Source organism: Callithrix jacchus, chromosome 9 (genome assembly GCF_049354715.1).
Source record: "Callithrix jacchus isolate 240 chromosome 9, calJac240_pri, whole genome shotgun sequence".
Lineage (NCBI taxonomy): Eukaryota > Metazoa > Chordata > Mammalia > Primates > Cebidae > Callithrix > Callithrix jacchus.
This window is the reverse complement of record NC_133510.1, coordinates 3,064,240-3,081,285: the sequence shown is the minus strand read 5'-3', so window position 1 is coordinate 3,081,285 and position 17,046 is coordinate 3,064,240. Positions and strand designations below refer to the sequence as shown.

The 17,046-nt window shown below is 40.6% G+C and overlaps 1 protein-coding gene across 1 annotated transcript in view; it reads left to right on the top strand.

The window, feature by feature from the left end:
• Window positions 1-8,050: 8,050 nt before the first annotated feature.
• PDE3A (phosphodiesterase 3A) overlaps window positions 8,051-17,046 on the top strand; it is a 337,466-nt gene continuing 328,470 nt past the window's right edge. The window contains exon 1 of the mRNA XM_035255181.3: window positions 8,051-9,716. Within this exon, the coding sequence (XP_035111072.3) occupies window positions 8,745-9,716 (972 nt within the window). The 5' untranslated portion in view covers window positions 8,051-8,744. The remainder of the gene's footprint in view (window positions 9,717-17,046) is intronic.

The window sequence follows — 17,046 nt, the reverse complement described above, 5'->3', positions numbered from 1 at the left end:
GCCCCAACCACCTTCTCCTCCCCAATTGTCTGAACCTGTGTGAGGTCATTTTATATTCTGTCAGGCTAGCATCTTCTGGACTGCCACAATGTGTGTGAGCCAAGTACTCTTTGCAGCAAGAAGTCCCTGAGCAGAGACCAGCAATAGGACGTCACTGGTGTGTACAGCCTAGGGGATATGAAAGGGAACTGACAGCATCTGCTTCAGTGATACTATAAAATATTTGTTATAAAAGGGGGCATTTAATATGAGGCTGGCAGCCACCAAGCTATAGCACGAACTATGCATTTATGTCATGTCATTTCATTTTGATAGCGGAACTCTTGATTTTATGGCTGAAAGTAACCTTCTCTTATATTACCATTTAAACACCAAAAGTTTTTACATAAGGAAGGATTGAGGACAGAGAAAAGGTACAAAACAAATGTCACCTTGTGTCCTCCCAGTTTTCACAATCTTTTAATCGACGATAGAGAAAGACATTGTAAATGGGAGCAGGACTTGAAATGCTCAGTTACTGAGCACAACATGTGAGTTTTCCACAATCGAGTGGTAACAGAGAGTAGCCTGTTCAGATTCGCTTAGTTCTACTGCTTGGGGGCAAGAGAGACCTTATTTTAGCTTAGCTGTCAGCCCAAATATATTGGTTAAAATATTACCATTTTCATTTAGAGGCAGCTGAGAAAATATACGCCAATTACTCCCAGTGACCACTGGACTCAAGATGTCTGTTCATTCATTAATTATTAAGGATTGGACTTTTGTGAGAGTAGATGATGGTGTGTGCTCTCTCTCTCTCTGTCATTTAACACCTCCTTCAGAGGGTGTTAGGAGGATTTCTGCCTGTGTGGTAATGAAGTTCAGTAGCCTGTTTGGAATTTCCCAGTGGAAAAGGTGTTATAAAATTTCAAAATAAAAAATGTACGACTACTAATAAGGATGTTGATCTTGAAATGCAATATGAAAACCAGAGACTGGAAAATTAAAATTTGTAATGAAATGCTCTAAAGCTGTGATCTCTTCTGACCTTGGAAGTTCAGCAGGGGTGGGCCCAGGGAAGACTTGGATGGAGGATGCTGCAGGATGTGGTGGCGGTGATTCAGTAGGTGGCCCTCTTCCATCCCAAGGTGGTACGGAGCCAACTTCAGCCTGGGTTATGGAGCACTGAGCTACAGGAGAACCATCTGCTGGATGGGATGTATGATTGAGGTCCTGACCACTTCTGCTCATTAAAAATCCCAAGGCATTTTTATAAGGCTAAGGATGCATCCCTGTGTTCTACAAGCCTGTTCCAGTTGGGTAGCACTATTGGCTGTTTCGTAAGGTCTAGAAGAAAGAAGATGTATGGAAATTTTAGTAGAATGACTACCATTTCTATGGGAGAAAACTCAGACAGATTGGTTCAAAATTGTTGTGAACTCTTATTTTATAAAGTAGCAAAACAAGATACCTGTTTGGGGAACTTTCTTGTTGGGATATAAATGTATTTGTAGATGAGAAATCCCTTTTTCTCAAATAAACCTGTATGAGTAAATTTAAGAAAACTCTCTGACATTAATATACAGTAATGAAATGACTTGTACTTTGAGGGTTTCTTCTGTGCTTGTCTGTCCCTTGAATAATTGATATTTAAGTATGAAATGAAATAACATACATGGTGAGTGATGATAATTATTTTAATTTAGAGTAATCTGAGACCTTTCTCTGGCCCCTTTTAACCAAGTTATCTGTCACCCATAACTTCCAGAACTTTTATGTGTCATCTGTATTTTTTATGTACTATATTAATTATAATAACAAAATCAGAACAATAACACCAAATTAGTTCTCATTAGTAAATGGACTAAAAATTCCTATTGATGAATCTTTAGAAAGCAAAATACAAAACAAACATGAAGTAAAACAAAAAAAAATCAATGTAAAGATTCGGTCAGGAAAAGCGGACATTACCAGAGAAGCCTCACATTATTACCTGTATTTTGGAATGGGAGAACCACATTGCTCTCTTCCATGTATCACTTTCTGAGCTCAAAATGCCCTATTTCTAGATTTTGGCTAAAGGAAATCATTGAGCCTAAGCTCTGTAGGTAATTTGCCATTTCTGTGGAAAGTTACCATCGTTCTGTGGTTCTGGTAGAATGAAAAAAATGCCTTACAGTTTCAGGCAGAGAACAACCCAGATTAACTAGTATGAGCACTTCCTTCTCAGTCACTGAATACAAGAAATGGATTATACTGACAGTCTGAGATGATGCTTCTTTTCTGAACTTTGTGTTAGCGGGTGGGGGTGCGGATAATAAACATTAAGCATTTTGACTTTTGTATTTGAGTCTGTCTTTAAGTGTAAATAAGTATTTCTAGACACGATTGTTTCTTTTCTACAGGTTCCACAGGTAATTATTTTTAAATACTGTAATACTTTTTCTCTACTCTCACAACATAGCTATTGTGTGAAAGCCGACCAGACATTTCATAGTCATAAATGAAATTGCCCTTTTGAGGCTAAAGCTTTAGGGGAGGAAAGAATTTGAGAGATGATGTAACAAACAGCCCTAGATTCTGTAAGATCCAAAACAGTCACAAAAAAAGAGAATTGTAAATATAAGTAAGATAACTAGTCAAGTGACGTATTTTTAATTATATTTACTTAAAGATGAGTGATTATTTAATTCATGTTAAAATTCCATTCTAATTTTAAATGTGCTTTCTCTTTAGATAGTTATAATGGAAAAGAGCAGTAGTTTCAATTACTTGGGGTACATTTTCAATTAGTAAATTACCTGTGTTTTTTCTTTCTATCAATTGCCTAGTTTTAGACATTTGACTGCTTATTAGAATTTCCTCCAAAATGATAAGGTAGCTTAAAACACTCCATTAATATTTAGAAACCTTGGTAGATTTCATGCATTAATATTTAGAAACCTTGGTAGATTTCATGCATTAATATTTAGAAACCTTGGTAGATTTCATGCAAAAGAGAATTACATTTATATGTTTCTGTGCCAGATATAAATTTTTGTCCTGGCATCCTTCTATCACATATACAAAAAGTAGCAGCTTGGGTGTTATTATAACATTTACAGGTAAGTAAAGCTAACTTTGAAATTCAGTGGTATTGAAATATAAAAAGGAAATAGGCTATGCTTATATTTTCCTTTCTGTCAATAACCTTCACAGTTTTTCTCAATAATACACTCTAGTTTAAAAATGCAAATCATGCTTAATTTCTAACATTATAGAATGGCCTGCCCATCATTAGCAGCTGTAAACCTGAGTTACTTGCTCGTGAAGTCAGTAACAGATAAGCCTTTGGCTGTGTATCAGCATTTCATTGGGCAGACACTGCATTTTGAGTGGCAGCATTTAAAAAAAAGGCAGATGATGCATCTAAAAAGGCAAGGCTTCTGCATTTTTTCCCTGATTATATGTGAAATAATAAGTATTAATAAGGTCTACCTTGGCAAAATGTTTACTCTTTAAATCTTAACCCCCTGTTGTTGTTAACCGACATAGTTGGAGACTATGTCACAAATCACAATGTGAGCTGTGACATCTTAGTCACTCATCTTCAGGCATCTCCTAAGTCTGGATTTCTCAGCTTACTCATTCCCGAAATGCATGTTTACATGGTTTTATCCCTAAGCCTACCAGAAAACTGCTATGGATTACACACATTTCATCACGTAATCAATACAAAGTTTTCAAAACTTTGACACTTACCTATGTCTCTAATAGATGAGTAATTTAAGTAGTGATATAGCTGTGCGCTGCCAACAATGTTTTGGCCAATGACAGATGTACACCACAGTGGTCCCATAGGGTTAAAATATGGTACTTTGTGCCTTTTCTATGTTTAGATACACGAATATTCACCATTGTGTTACAAATGCCCACAGTACTTAGTACAGTAACATGCTCTGTAGGTTTGTAGCCTAGAGGCAATGGGCTATAGCATACGACTGAGGTGTGTAGTAGGTGACACATCTCGTTTGTGTAAGTATACCCTGGGATGTTCACATGATGAAATCACCCAGTGACGCATTCCCCAATCTCAGGTATTCTTTCATAGCAACAGTAAACAGACTAAGACAAGCTTCCACCATGTGCTAGGAACTATTTTGGTAATTGGAGGTGCACAGCAAATAAGACAGACATTCATGGTCCTTGTTCACATGGCACTAACACCCTAGTAAACAGAGATAAATGATAGGTGAGAAAACAAATAAATGAACAGGACCATTTTGTATAGTGATAAGTGCTATAAATACAATGAAACAGGGCAATGTGATAGTGAAAGTGTTTATGTGCACATGGGGGTGTCCCAAAAGCTTTTGATAAGATTGTTGGGAAAAAAAACCCTTTCTAAAATAAAGTAACATTTGAGATTAGACTCGGTGGAGTAGAAGTGGGCAGCTATGTGAAAATCTCTGGATACCAAGGTCCTGAGCAGGTTTCCTATTTGACCTGCATAAAGAGCACAAAGGAGGCTTGACGTATAAGAGGTGCATTCTCCATCACTATGGATACTAGCCAAGTGAATGTATTAAAATTAAATTTAAATTAGAATAACATAAAATACAAAAGTTCAGCTCATGGTTCAAGTATGCAATGGCCACATGTGGTTAGTGGCTACCATGTTAGACAGCAGAGGGTCTGTTTGTCATTGAAGCAAGTTCTAATAACTAGTGCTTCACCAGTGATGTAGGAGCATTGGAATAGGAGAGGTCAGAGAGAGTGACTTGGAAAGATCATGAAGGTCCTTGTAGGACTATCACGAGGACTGTGATGAGGACTGGATTCTGCAAGCACAATGGGGAGCCTTTGGATAGTTTTAAGTAGGGGAGGGGCATCATTCAATTTGTATTTTAAAAATATTACTCGGCTAGTGGCTCACGCCTGTAATCCCAGCATTTTGGGAGGCCGAGGCGGGTGGATCACGAGGTCAAGAGATCAAGACCATCCTGGTCAACATGGTGAAACCCCGTCTCTACTAAAAATATAAAAAAATAGCTGGGCATGGTGGCACGTGCCTGTAATCCCAGCTACTCAGGAGGCTGAGGCAGGAGAATTGCCTGAACCCAGGAGGCAGAGGTTGCGGTGAGCCGAGATCGTGCCATTGCACTCCAGCCTGGGTAACAAGAACGAAACTCCATCTCAAAAAAAAAAAAATTACTTGGCTATATAGAAAATGAATTATAAGTAGGGCAAGATCAGTAAGTTACTGCAATTGTCCTGTCCGAGGAAGATGGTGGGTCTTTGGTAGGTTATTGTAAGAGAGACAGTGAAAAGTAAATGGATTTAGAATATATTTTAGAAACAGGATAAAATGGATTTCCTAATAGGCTACAAGTAAAGCAAGATAAACAAAGGAAAGAATCAAGAGCAGTTCCCTTTTCTGGGGCCTGAGCAACTAGGTAGATGGTTATGTTCTTTACTGGAATGTAACAAGATTGAAGAAAAATAGTTTGGTGGGTCAAGGACAGGGAGGAAGGGAATTGTGAGTTAAGGATTTTGTTTTGGACACCTTATATTTTAGGGAACTATTGGATATACATATATAACAATCAAATAGGTAGCAGAGAATTGAACCCATCGATTGAACCCATACTCTGAAACATAAACTTTCTGAATTTTGCAATAGAATTCCCTGACGAGTAACTATATTTACTAAAGCGCAAGTGTGATAGGGTTAGATCGTCTTCCCAAAAAACTAATAAAAACATGCTGGCTAGATCTGGCTAGGTGGAAGATTTATCAAGTGAAATTTACCTTTTTATTTCTGTTCTCCATGCTCTATTGTTTTTCTACATGTACATTTTCCTTATTCTTTGGCTGTGTTGTCACTTTCGTGAATTAGGACTCACCACCATCTGTAGAAAAGGGGCAGTGTTTATATGTGACTGTCGAATTTATTTACTGCAGCTTAAGAGTTTCATTTAACAGTATGTTACATGTACATTACTAGTCACTGCTTTCAGTTAGTGTAGCCCTGCAGGTTTCTTTCTTTCCTCCTTTCCGTGGGACAAATAACTTTTTGATTATGATTTGCTAAAGAGACCTGGATGCCAGGGCGTTGCCTCCTTATTTTATTGAATGGTGCCAGGATGTTATTGTAAGAGCCGAGATACTTGTGGGGATAGGGGACAGATAAAATTGAAATATTCAAAAATTTCCCTTACTATGCTGGTTTTTTTTTTCCTAACCTTGATATATGCCAGACTTTTACAGTTTATTAATTTGTTATTTTTGATTCCAACAGATATAAATGATTTTCCAATCAAGGTTCTTCACTCCGATGTGTCTCAGGTAGGATCTGGCATATGAATCATATGTCTAAAAATGAAACTCAGGAAAGTATGTGTGCATGCTAGGGGGCTCATTTGTCTTTGGCAAACACATTGCTGCTCCTGTTTCCTTAATTATTAAACAGATGGTGCCCACTGCCATCGACTAGCTGCCTACCTCAGACTCCTGTGTGGTAGCACAGTCTGGACACCTGACAGCGAAGAGCTGTCCCATTACAGTTCCTCGTGTCTACTTATGTCATGATATTAATACCTGCCTCTTACTAGAGCAGGGTGCTTCCCATGAAGCTGTTTAAAACTTAAGCCATTTTTTTCCCACTGTCCCCATAAATTATCTCAAGGATCTCCCTTTGGCTTTTTTATTGCTTCATGCCTACATACAAAATGCAGTGGCCATACTGAATCAATTATCGAAACGCTCTAGGCTGTACATACACTTTAACCTGAAATGTCAACATAATTAAGACAAAATTGGATTATTATTAAGATTATTATTAGTGAGGGCAAATGACATCTAAGATAGCCATGTTAAAAGTGGAGTATCATATTCTTGTTTTAGTTTTAAAAAGACAACTGGATCCCAAGGAACATCAATAGAGTTTAAGTCCTTCAACAGATATTGAATTCTTTTTCATAATCTGCCAAAAAAGAAGTCAGCTTGAACATTTTTGTTAGTTTCTGAAATATCATACTGCCGAAGCCAATGGACCCCTACTCATTAGTAACTAGGGTCCTGAGACTTGTCATATGCTTTTCTTGTAAATGTACTATTTTGCAGCCATAGGCAGTCTTCTAAGGTCTGTCCTAGTGTTAACCCACCCACCTGTCCTCACCTCTCCGTTGAGATACTTATTTTTCGATGAACTATCTGGGCTTTCAAACTTTGTTAACCTTTATTGAGGGTACGGTCACTTAAACTCCATATAATTTCACCTTCCACAGTCAAAAACTGTTGTGTAATACTCATACACTGAATTTAAATGACTTCTGCCTCTCCCTCCCTTCTCTTTATGCTCTTGTGGTCTAGGTAAGGCTGATTCTTTCATCATTTGAACCAACAGGCCATGCTTTGGTTCTCTGATGAAAACAGACATTCCAGCAGGAGCAACCAAAGCATTACAGAGTCACCTGAAATTGGATTACTGTTGTACCTGACTTGGGGACCTGTGAACATCTTTGAATCAGACAGTGGAAGCGGCTGTCATTGTCAGTGACAGTAGAAAGTATGTTGGCTCTCATCTGTCAAATAGCCAAACACAATCTTGTTTTTTTTTTTTTTTTTCCTTCTTCCCTCCAACCTCTTAGGGAGCTCAGCCTCACGGCCACCCCTGGGCTGCGGTGGGCTGAGCGGCGGACCGGCCTCGGCAGCCCCTGTTCCAGCCTGCAGGGTGAACCGGCCGCTCTCCCGGCAAAGGAGCCACCGTGCTGAGGGTGGCGCCTCCTCCCGAGGAGGGGCGGGAGCTCGGCTGAGAACGCTTTCCTAGGGAGTTGTCTTAAAGAAAGAAAGCGGAATTGTCGACCGCTCCGGCTGCCAGTTTTATACAATTTCTAGCAGTCGCCTCCACTCGTTTCGTTTGCAAAACTGCAAACCACCACCAACTTTGCACCAAAAAGAAGTGGTGGGGGGGGGGGGGGTTAGATAAAGAAAAGCAAATCTCCTTCTCCCGTCTCACCCTCCCTTCCTCTCACCCTCCCTTCCTCCCTTGCCCGCTCCTTCTCCCTCCCTCCCTTCTGCGGCTGCCGCCGATCTCTCCGTGTGTCTCTGTCTCCGACGGACTTAGCAACTTCTAATTTCTAAGCCCCTTTTCCATTTTTTTCTTTCTTTCTATTCTTTGCCATGAATCGGATTGACAGAGGCGGGGGAGGCTTTGCTTTCTGCCCCAGGGAATGGCGATTCGCGTCCGGGGGCCGTGCCGGGGAGAATCGGCCGAGGAGAAAGAAAGAGTGATAGAAAAAGAGCTGCAGGAAGGAAGAGAAGGGAGACCTCCATCTGCCGCGGGCTGGGCGCGGAGCTGCGCCTCGGAATGGCCCGGAGCCCGCCCTGCGCCCCCGGCTCCTCCAGCGCCAGCGGCTCCTGCGCGCGGGATGCATTGGGCAATGTTTGAAACCCCGAAGTAGGAAGAGACCCCGGAGGACAGAAGCCGGGGCGGGGGTGGAGCCGAGAATCCGTAAGAGATTCTCAGAGAGAGAAGCGGGGAATCCTGATGGTTGCTGCCCGCGCCGGCTTTTAGCGTGAAGTGTCGCCGGAGCTTCTAGCCTTGTCCAGGAGTTACTCGAAAGCTGAAAGTTTCAGCGGACTGTGGGCCTGAGGACGAGGATTGCGAGGGTGGAACGGGGCGGGCGTGCGGTGTCTCGTGTGTGTGTGCGCGCGCGCGCGCGTGGGTCGGGGCGGGGGCGTCGGGGGCCCACGGGGGCGTCGTGAAGCGGGCACCCCATACCATGGCAGTGCCCGGCGACGCAGCACGAGTCAGGGACAAGCCCGTCTACAGTGGGGTGAGCCGAACCCCCAGGGCGGGCCGGGACTGCCACCGTCGTGCGGACCCCGCGTCGCCGCGGGACTCGGGCCGCCTCGGCAGCCGGGGAGACCTAGCGCTGCAGCCGCTCCGGCGCCCTCGGAAACTTTCCTCCGCGCTGTGCGCGGGCTCCCTGTCCTTTCTGCTGGCGCTGCTGGTGAAGCTGGTCCGCGCGGAGGTCGACTGTGACCTAGAGCAGTGTAAGGAGGCGGCGGCGGCGGCGGCGGAGGAGGAGGAGGAGGAAGCGGCCCCGGGAGCTCAAGGGGGCGTCTTCCCGGGGCCTCTGGGAGGTGCTCCCGGGGGCGGCGCGCGGCTCAGCCCCTGGCTCCAGCCCTCGGCGCTGCTCTTCAGTCTCCTGTGTGCCTTCTTCTGGATGGGCTTGTACCTCCTGCGCGCCGGGGTGCGCCTGCCTCTGGCCGTCGCGCTGCTGGCCGCCTGCTGCGGGGGGGAAGCGCTCGTCCAGATTGGGCTGGGCGTCGGGGAGGATCACTTACTCTCGCTCCCCGCCGCGGGGGTGGTGCTCAGCTGCTTGGCCGCCGCGACATGGCTGGTGCTGAGGCTGAGGCTGGGCGTCCTCATGATCGCCTTGACTAGCGCGGTCAGGACCGTGTCCCTCATTTCCTTGGAGAGGTTCAAGGTCGCCTGGAGACCTTACCTGGCGTACTTGGCCGGCTTGCTGGGGATCCTCCTGGCCAGGTACGTGGAACAAATCTTGCCGCAGTCCGCGGAGGCGGCTCCAAGGGAGCATTTGGGGTCCCAGCTGCTTGCTGGGACCAAGGAAGATATCCCGGTGTTTAAGAGGAGGAGGCGGTCCAGCTCCGTCGTGTCCGCCGAGATGTCCGGCTGCAGCAGCAAGTCCCATCGGAGGACCTCCCTGCCCTGCATACCGAGGGAGCAGGTAAGCACACTGTCAACTCCTCTCTCGGCTCTTGGGGAAACTTGAAACACTTGGGAACCCGCGCACAGTGGAGAGAATCCGAGCGCTGGGAACCAAAGGGAAGACAGCCTAGAAAAATGGTCTAACTTCAGAATTGATAAGAAATTAGCAGGTTTCCCCCCTCTCTTTCACACAGTGGTTTTATAACCTGAACAATCGAAACACGACTGAGTAATAAAACTAGATAGCATTTGCAGGGTCTGCCACAGCTGGGCCAAAGTTTTAGATCTGCTACACCTGGGGTATGGCTTGCCTACTTTAAAAAGTACTCTCACCCTTTCCTTCCTTAGCAGAAATTTTAGAATTAAGTTTAGTTTTTTTAGCAGTGATTTTTTTCAACACAGATTTTACTAGACTTCTACTTTTTAAAAAGGAAAATGTCTTTTTAATGAAATGATATTAAGTATTTATGAAAACCAGTGAAAAGATTCTAGAGCAAAGCAAGCTATGCTTGAAGGTGAGGAATTGATACTTTCTGGTCTTGCAGTAAGTTTTATTTGGAGAGACTTCAGCTGATGGTGCCCAATTTGTTTTTAAATATAATTTAGGGGCATATATTATTACATGCTAGTGTGTTTTGTATCACAAACTTCAACTTGGGGAATAATATGTCTCAACTTTGGAATTGTTCGAAATTGTCAACTGCGCTTTAGTGTCAAATAAAAACACAACAGTTTTCTTTAGTATGTGCATACTTAAGTGGATATTTATAAATTCAAATGGATTTATGCAGATTTTACAGAAAATACTAATTCGGGAGACCATTTCTAAGATTGCTGGAGACGTTTATCTTCCCACAACGTGGGAGGAGGAGAAAGCTGGGGTTTTAAGTGAAGTTGTTAATAAAACTTTAGTCAGTTTTGGGGACGAGTCTCCTTATTATCATTAAATGATTTAAGACGATGAAATAGTTGCTATAAAGGGCATAAAAGAACGAATCCCAATTTCGAATGCATGCTGTAGCTAAAAAGGCATACTGAAGTGTCTGCCTCTCTATTCGAAGCAGATTTCTTCGCCTCTCTAGTTGAAGTGGATTTGACACTTGATGGGGAGGAGGAGCTGGTTGGATACAGCAAGTGGAAATTTACACTTTTCCCATTAAATTTATGTTAGAACAACTTTAGGGAGCAAGAGAATATCCTAAGAACAAGTAGGCTTTTTCTTTCAGGGTTATTCTGTGGATAATCATTTGGGTATTTCTAAGATGTTGCAGTGACTACCTTGTGTGGGTGGCTGGTTTGTTTCTGTAATGGAGTTGATTACACAGACCTGTGGTTGTTTGACATTATTTAGCAGAGTAGAAGACAGCACCATAGTCTCTTTATTCTAAAGCAAATGTAGTTTACTTTTGTTTAGATAAAACAAATGTTTCTTGTGCTTAAGCTTACTCTAAGTGGAGGAGAAAACAGGCCACTGACTGATACTTAGTTTTGGTAAAACATGGGAAATCATTATAATAAAGTAAGTTACCTGTTTGAGGGTAAATTAACATTTTGATTTCTTTTCACAGTTTTGGGAGAGAATGTCTTTTAAATGAAAACACCACAGCTCTAAGTATGTTCAGAACACACTATTCATTAACTTACAGGGAAATGTGATGTGAGCAAATTTCACAACCATAATTTCTCAGGGAAATCTGGGACCTAATCACAAATGACTTGATTCCAAGTTGATATCATTTACCCCGTGAAGTTAATTTTTTTAATGTTATATTAACATTCGTTAAGAAATTAAGGGTGGATTTAAGCGAAGAAGGCGATTAGGCGAATCAACCGGCAGCGTTAATTAACCCACACACTTTTATTGGTTTTCTCTGGTTTAAATTGATAAATGGAGAATTGGAATTATCTGCAAAGTTATCGAACTAAGCATTGCATATTTTATGTTTTGCTGATGAATACTGTTGGAAAATGCATGATGGTAATCTATCTCTGTAGTTTTCTTTGGTCACTATTTTTTTTTTTTGAAGGCCGTATTAACGAAGATTATTCTAAAGTGAGAAACTTTATGTCTTATGGTTGGTGGAAAAGCAAGAATACGTTTAGCAGATATTGAGATACTTGAAGTTTCAATGAGGCCATGGGTGAGTGGGTGAGTGTGTGTGTGTGTCACTGAAGACTAGTTTTTACATATGACCCATTAAAAGTTGTTGCCGAGCATAATTGTGCGGAGTGGGTGGAAACTAACATAGGGTACTGTCTTATGAGATAGGACAGTATCATATTCGTCAACCTTACTGTGTGAAAAGTTCAGGAGCTACAGAGTAAATGGCTTATCTGTTTTATCATAAGGAAACAAACTTCTGACGAAGGGTGCAAAGTGTACCACTGTCATTTACATACCTTGTGAAGTTAAAAGTCAAAATAAGTATAAAATAAGTACGTAACACTCCCCTGAATGTCAGTCAGATTTTTTTCTGAAGAAACGTCTACTCAAGACAATACTCATTAGGCAACAAGTGAATTTTAAGTAGTCATTTCAGAACTTAAAAGCACAGTCTGTCAGTCGTCCTCTTGACAGTTTATTTGCACTTTGCTCATTGTTAGGTTTACAGGTGAGAGAATTCCATCATTTTCTTCTCTGTATGAATGGCAGTGGCTGGTTACTTATGAACTATCCCTCTTCAGTGACCCTCAGTTCTAAAAGTGCAAACAGAATATATGATAAAATTCCCAGAAGAGAAACCAGATACATGTTTCTCTCTCTCTCCCATTTTTCCTTTCAAGGACTCTAAGTCTATAGCACTGGTTTCTCTGAATGCAAGTGAAAATATCTTTATTCTCAGGAAAGAACAAAGTTTATGGTTCTTTAAACTTTAAAGAACCATAAAGTTTGTTTGGCAACCCAGTGTCCGCAGTACTGAGGCTGATTTTGTAAATGAGTGTGTCAGACCACTTTTCTGGCTGCCGGTGTCAAGAAGGCAAGTGTCTGTTAAGGTGTGCGTATCTTTTCTAAGTGGACTTTCACAGCCCAGAGCAGATATGTCTCTCTCAAATTACCACTGTGCCCTCAGCCCCAAACATGGGAATATACAGAGCTACCTAGACTTTCTTGGACTATTAGATATTATGCATGATTAATATGTTGTTTTTCAATGTAAAATTTTAGTTTTTCTTTTCTTTTTTTGCTTTTGGAAATTGTATTTGAAGGGGTATCTTTCCATTCTCTTGGTAAAGAGATATAACTGGCTACTCACTCCTCTGTAATTACTGAGACCACCTTACACATTCACTTTTGAAAGATTTCAAACCAATGCAATTTTATTTTAGTTACCTGTTAAGAAAAATGTAGTATGTTGAATTGTGGTTTCAGATAAACAAAAGGCACATGAATGTGTCCATTAATGTGTTTGTGCCACTTAATAAATTTTTTGTTGTAGATACAGCATCATCCAGAAATGTGTGGATATATGCTTTCTATTGTGTAATTAAAAACTAAAATTAGTTACGAAAGAAGAGTCAAGTTTTTTATTAGTGATGTTAGAAACTTGAGTAAAAAAGCAAACAGCAGCAAAGCCAAAATAGGAGACATGGGTATGGTGTTGGATGGTTGGCACTGCATGGGAGGCATTGTTATTCTTTGGTAAACAATTCACCATAAACCTGTGAAAATAAGCAAAAACCTGCTTATTTTCAAAAATGTAGAATAAATTGTTTAAATATAACATATAGCTCAAATTAGGTAAGTTTCAGAAATAATCATGGACTTTCAATTAAATTGTAGCTTCTACATTTCAGCAGTGTTGCTCAGTTTACGGTGATTCAAAGAGCACTGTAGATTACTTATGCCTTGGGGACAGAATTAAAATTGATTAATGTCGACTTCTGAAAATACTGGAAAAGGAAAACAAGATTTCTGTATCCCTTTGGAAAGGTGAAGGAAAATAACTTTTTTTTGAGTGGGGGGACAAAAATTGTGATTTTACTTTGTGAATACAGATATTTAAAGCATAGTGAAAAACTTTTTAAAGTGACATAAATTGTCAGTGAATCTATCTAAATTTACAGAGGCTGGAAGGAGTGAAAACAGTAATTTTACTCTTTCTGTATTGAGTTGAAAGTGTAAAAAGTTAAAACTGTAGAACTGAAAGAAATGCTGTGTATGCTGGGCTGTCATGTTAATTAAATAAACAACCAGAACAGTGACTCTGTGTATGAAATACATTTTGAAAAGCCTTGGGGGAGGGGGTACAGGCAGGCAAGGGTGAGTGACACTGGCATGAAAAAACATTCATTCTATCTTCAATGACATTTGTGTGAATTTGTTATATTCTATTAGAAAATTCAGATCTGAGAAATAATCTCTTCAGAGTGCTAGTTGAATAAAGGCTTTGCCAAATTCAATTTTACTTCTATTTTAAGCAAGTTCTCATTATGTCAAGGTGGGATGTTTATAAACCTCAAGATTGGAAGTATGCCTATATATTTTAAGATTTTCCATTAATATGATTTATGTCAGTCAGCCCAGTAGTGTCAATGTTAACTTCATTGAAAACCCCTGTTATTTTATCTATCCAGAGAAAGAGTTTATTTTGGGATTAGGATGGAAGTTGTATTTTTGAGAAAGAGTTATTGTTGCGAGTTGTACTGTCCTTGAGTGTGAAGATAATCAATGCAACTATTGTATCGTGCCTTTGCATTGGGTGACGGGGAAATGTCTGATGCTTCGGGAAGTGACGGGTAACCCTACAGGTTTATGGTGAATTGTTTACTTAGTTGCCATGTGTCTCCTCTTCAGTGGAGTCTTCCTGCTCTGTTTCTGTGTGGTGTTCATATCCTCTAAAAAAAAAAAAACCCTCAGATTGAGATTTAAAAAATGTATGCTTAGATTCTGCATTCATGTATTTAATGAACCTCTGTGAAATAATTCCAAAGACCCTCAGAGAGTCCAGGCTCCTATTCCTGTACTAAAGATATGTTCCATTAATGTTCAAATGAATATGATTCCTCTATATTGAAACTTGTATCCTTTTGGTAATTACCTATAGATACTTTCACAATATGTGGTACTTTTTATTAAAGGAGTTTTTGTTTCTTTGCCAGGGTTACTTGGCAATTGTTTTAACTTTGAGAATGTATGTTTGTGCTGTCATCAGTATAAAACACACGTGTTTGATCCCTGGGAAAACAAGTCTAACAATTTGCCTGAGTTGTAGTTTAGAGGAAGGTGTGTTGAATAGCAATTGTAAAAAATATTAGTTGGCCATACCTGTTCATTGTGAATGCATACCACTGTTTTAAAAGAAGATGCTACCTATAGCTAACGTTATCCATAAAAGCCTTTGGTCAATCAACCTATCAGATCTCAGATCAAATCATTTTATCTGTGCATTAGTCCTTGTGCTAAAAATCATACAAATAATATACAAACAGATGTGACACAGGATCCGTCTCTCCAAAGTTTAGAGCCTAGTGAGAGTAATGAGACATGAACATGAGAAAAAGGGAAGTCACAGTGAAATATCTAAAGGACCTCTTAGATGATGCAGAAATGCGTATGTATAATAACTTGGAGAAGGTGTGTCTGGTTGTGTGTTGTATTTTTGTTGTTGTTGTTGAGACAGAGACTATGTGGCTAGGCTGGAGTGTACTAGCCCAGTCTCAGCTCACTGCCACCTCCGACTCCCTGGTTCAAGTGATTCTCCTGCCTCAGTCTCCTGAGTAACTAGAATCACAGGCATGTGCCACCACACCCAGCTAATTTTTGTATTTTTAGTAGAGACAGGATTTCATCATGTTGGCCAGGATGGTCTCCATCTCCTGACCTCGTGATTTGTCTGCCTTGGCCTCCCAAAGTGCTGGGATTACAGACACGAGCCACCTAGCCCGCCCTGCAGCAGGTTTTAAGCTGCCTCCAGGACTCATTTATCTCTTCTCTGAAATTATATCCAGAACTTCATTTGTTCATTCTTATGGGCAGCAAGTCTTAGTGTCATACATTTTCAGAAGGTCCTCAACACATAAATGGTTAAACATAAATGGTTTGGATTTTAAGCAACTTTACATTTTGAAGACATGGAGACTATTTTTTCAGATAGAAATTTGTTTGGTATACCTTTACAGTCTGCTCTGAAAAGTAAAATATTATTGGATTTTGGACATGTTACACTTCAAAATAGCACACTGATTGATTGTATTTATGTCTTGAGTTGGTTTATGACTGTAAATAGCTGGTTGCAGTGATATTTTCAATGCTTCATTCTATAAAGGGTGTAGTGAGAAGACTAGAGTCAGTCTGATTTTAGAGAGAAGGAAACAGAGTTAGCTAAATGTCGATAGATAGCCCAAGGCAGGATGGCTGGTGTCCATTTCCTCTTTGACTTCACTGTACTGCTGGGGAAGCACGGTAGGAAAGGCTGGTCACTTTGAGCCTAGGTATCATTTGCAATCTTACACATGGAGCCAGCTCTAAATTCTCATTCAGAATTAGAAGACTGAGTAATCAGATTGAGTGTCCGATGTGTAAGTAACACAAAGCTTCTTCAGCCCTTACAATGAATTTTCTGGTTAACAAGTAGTACCAGGTAGCCTCTGGAATGAATTCTTCTTGACGTGGTTGCATAAATGAATATCAGTTGTGCTGAAAAGTCTAACTTTGTGGAGTCTTATCAAACAAAACTTTTCAGCAGTGGCTTACATATTGAATATTTTTATTTTAGATTTTCAATACATTGATTTTTGTATGTTCAGGATTTCAAAATTTAAGGCAAAACATAATCTGTGAATCAGTAAGGCGTTTCTTCATTAGCAAAAACAGCTGGCAATTTTTTTATGTTATTTTGCAGCGTTTCCTTAGAATTTCATTACAATATAAGTAAATAGGAAATAATATCAGAGGAGGTCATGAAGAACATTGCTATTTAGAAGATGGAAGGCTGTTGGAGCAAAGTCACCAACTAAGCAATGTCTGTGTTTTTTATTTGATTAGAGCTGTCATTTATTATTCAGGAATCTGTGAGTGATTGAAGCTTTCAAGTATAGCCAGTCCTGTTAACATAGGAATAACATTAAGGATACTCATTCTTTCATCCTGCGAAGATGACTGGTTATAAAAGGCACATGCTGTGTGCTGAGGTGTGTGTGTGTCTATGTGCGCATGTGTACCTGTAGGTGCACTTATGATTTGTGTGTGTGCATGTGTGATTTTCCCCTGCCAGGAAATTGCTTTGGTTGTATCAATTTGGTGAAGAAACAGTGTCACCCAGTGGCTTCGATGAAAACAGTCCTGTAAACATTATAGATAAAGACTGTCCAGTACGAATATAACACAAGCCTTATATTTGATTTTGCAC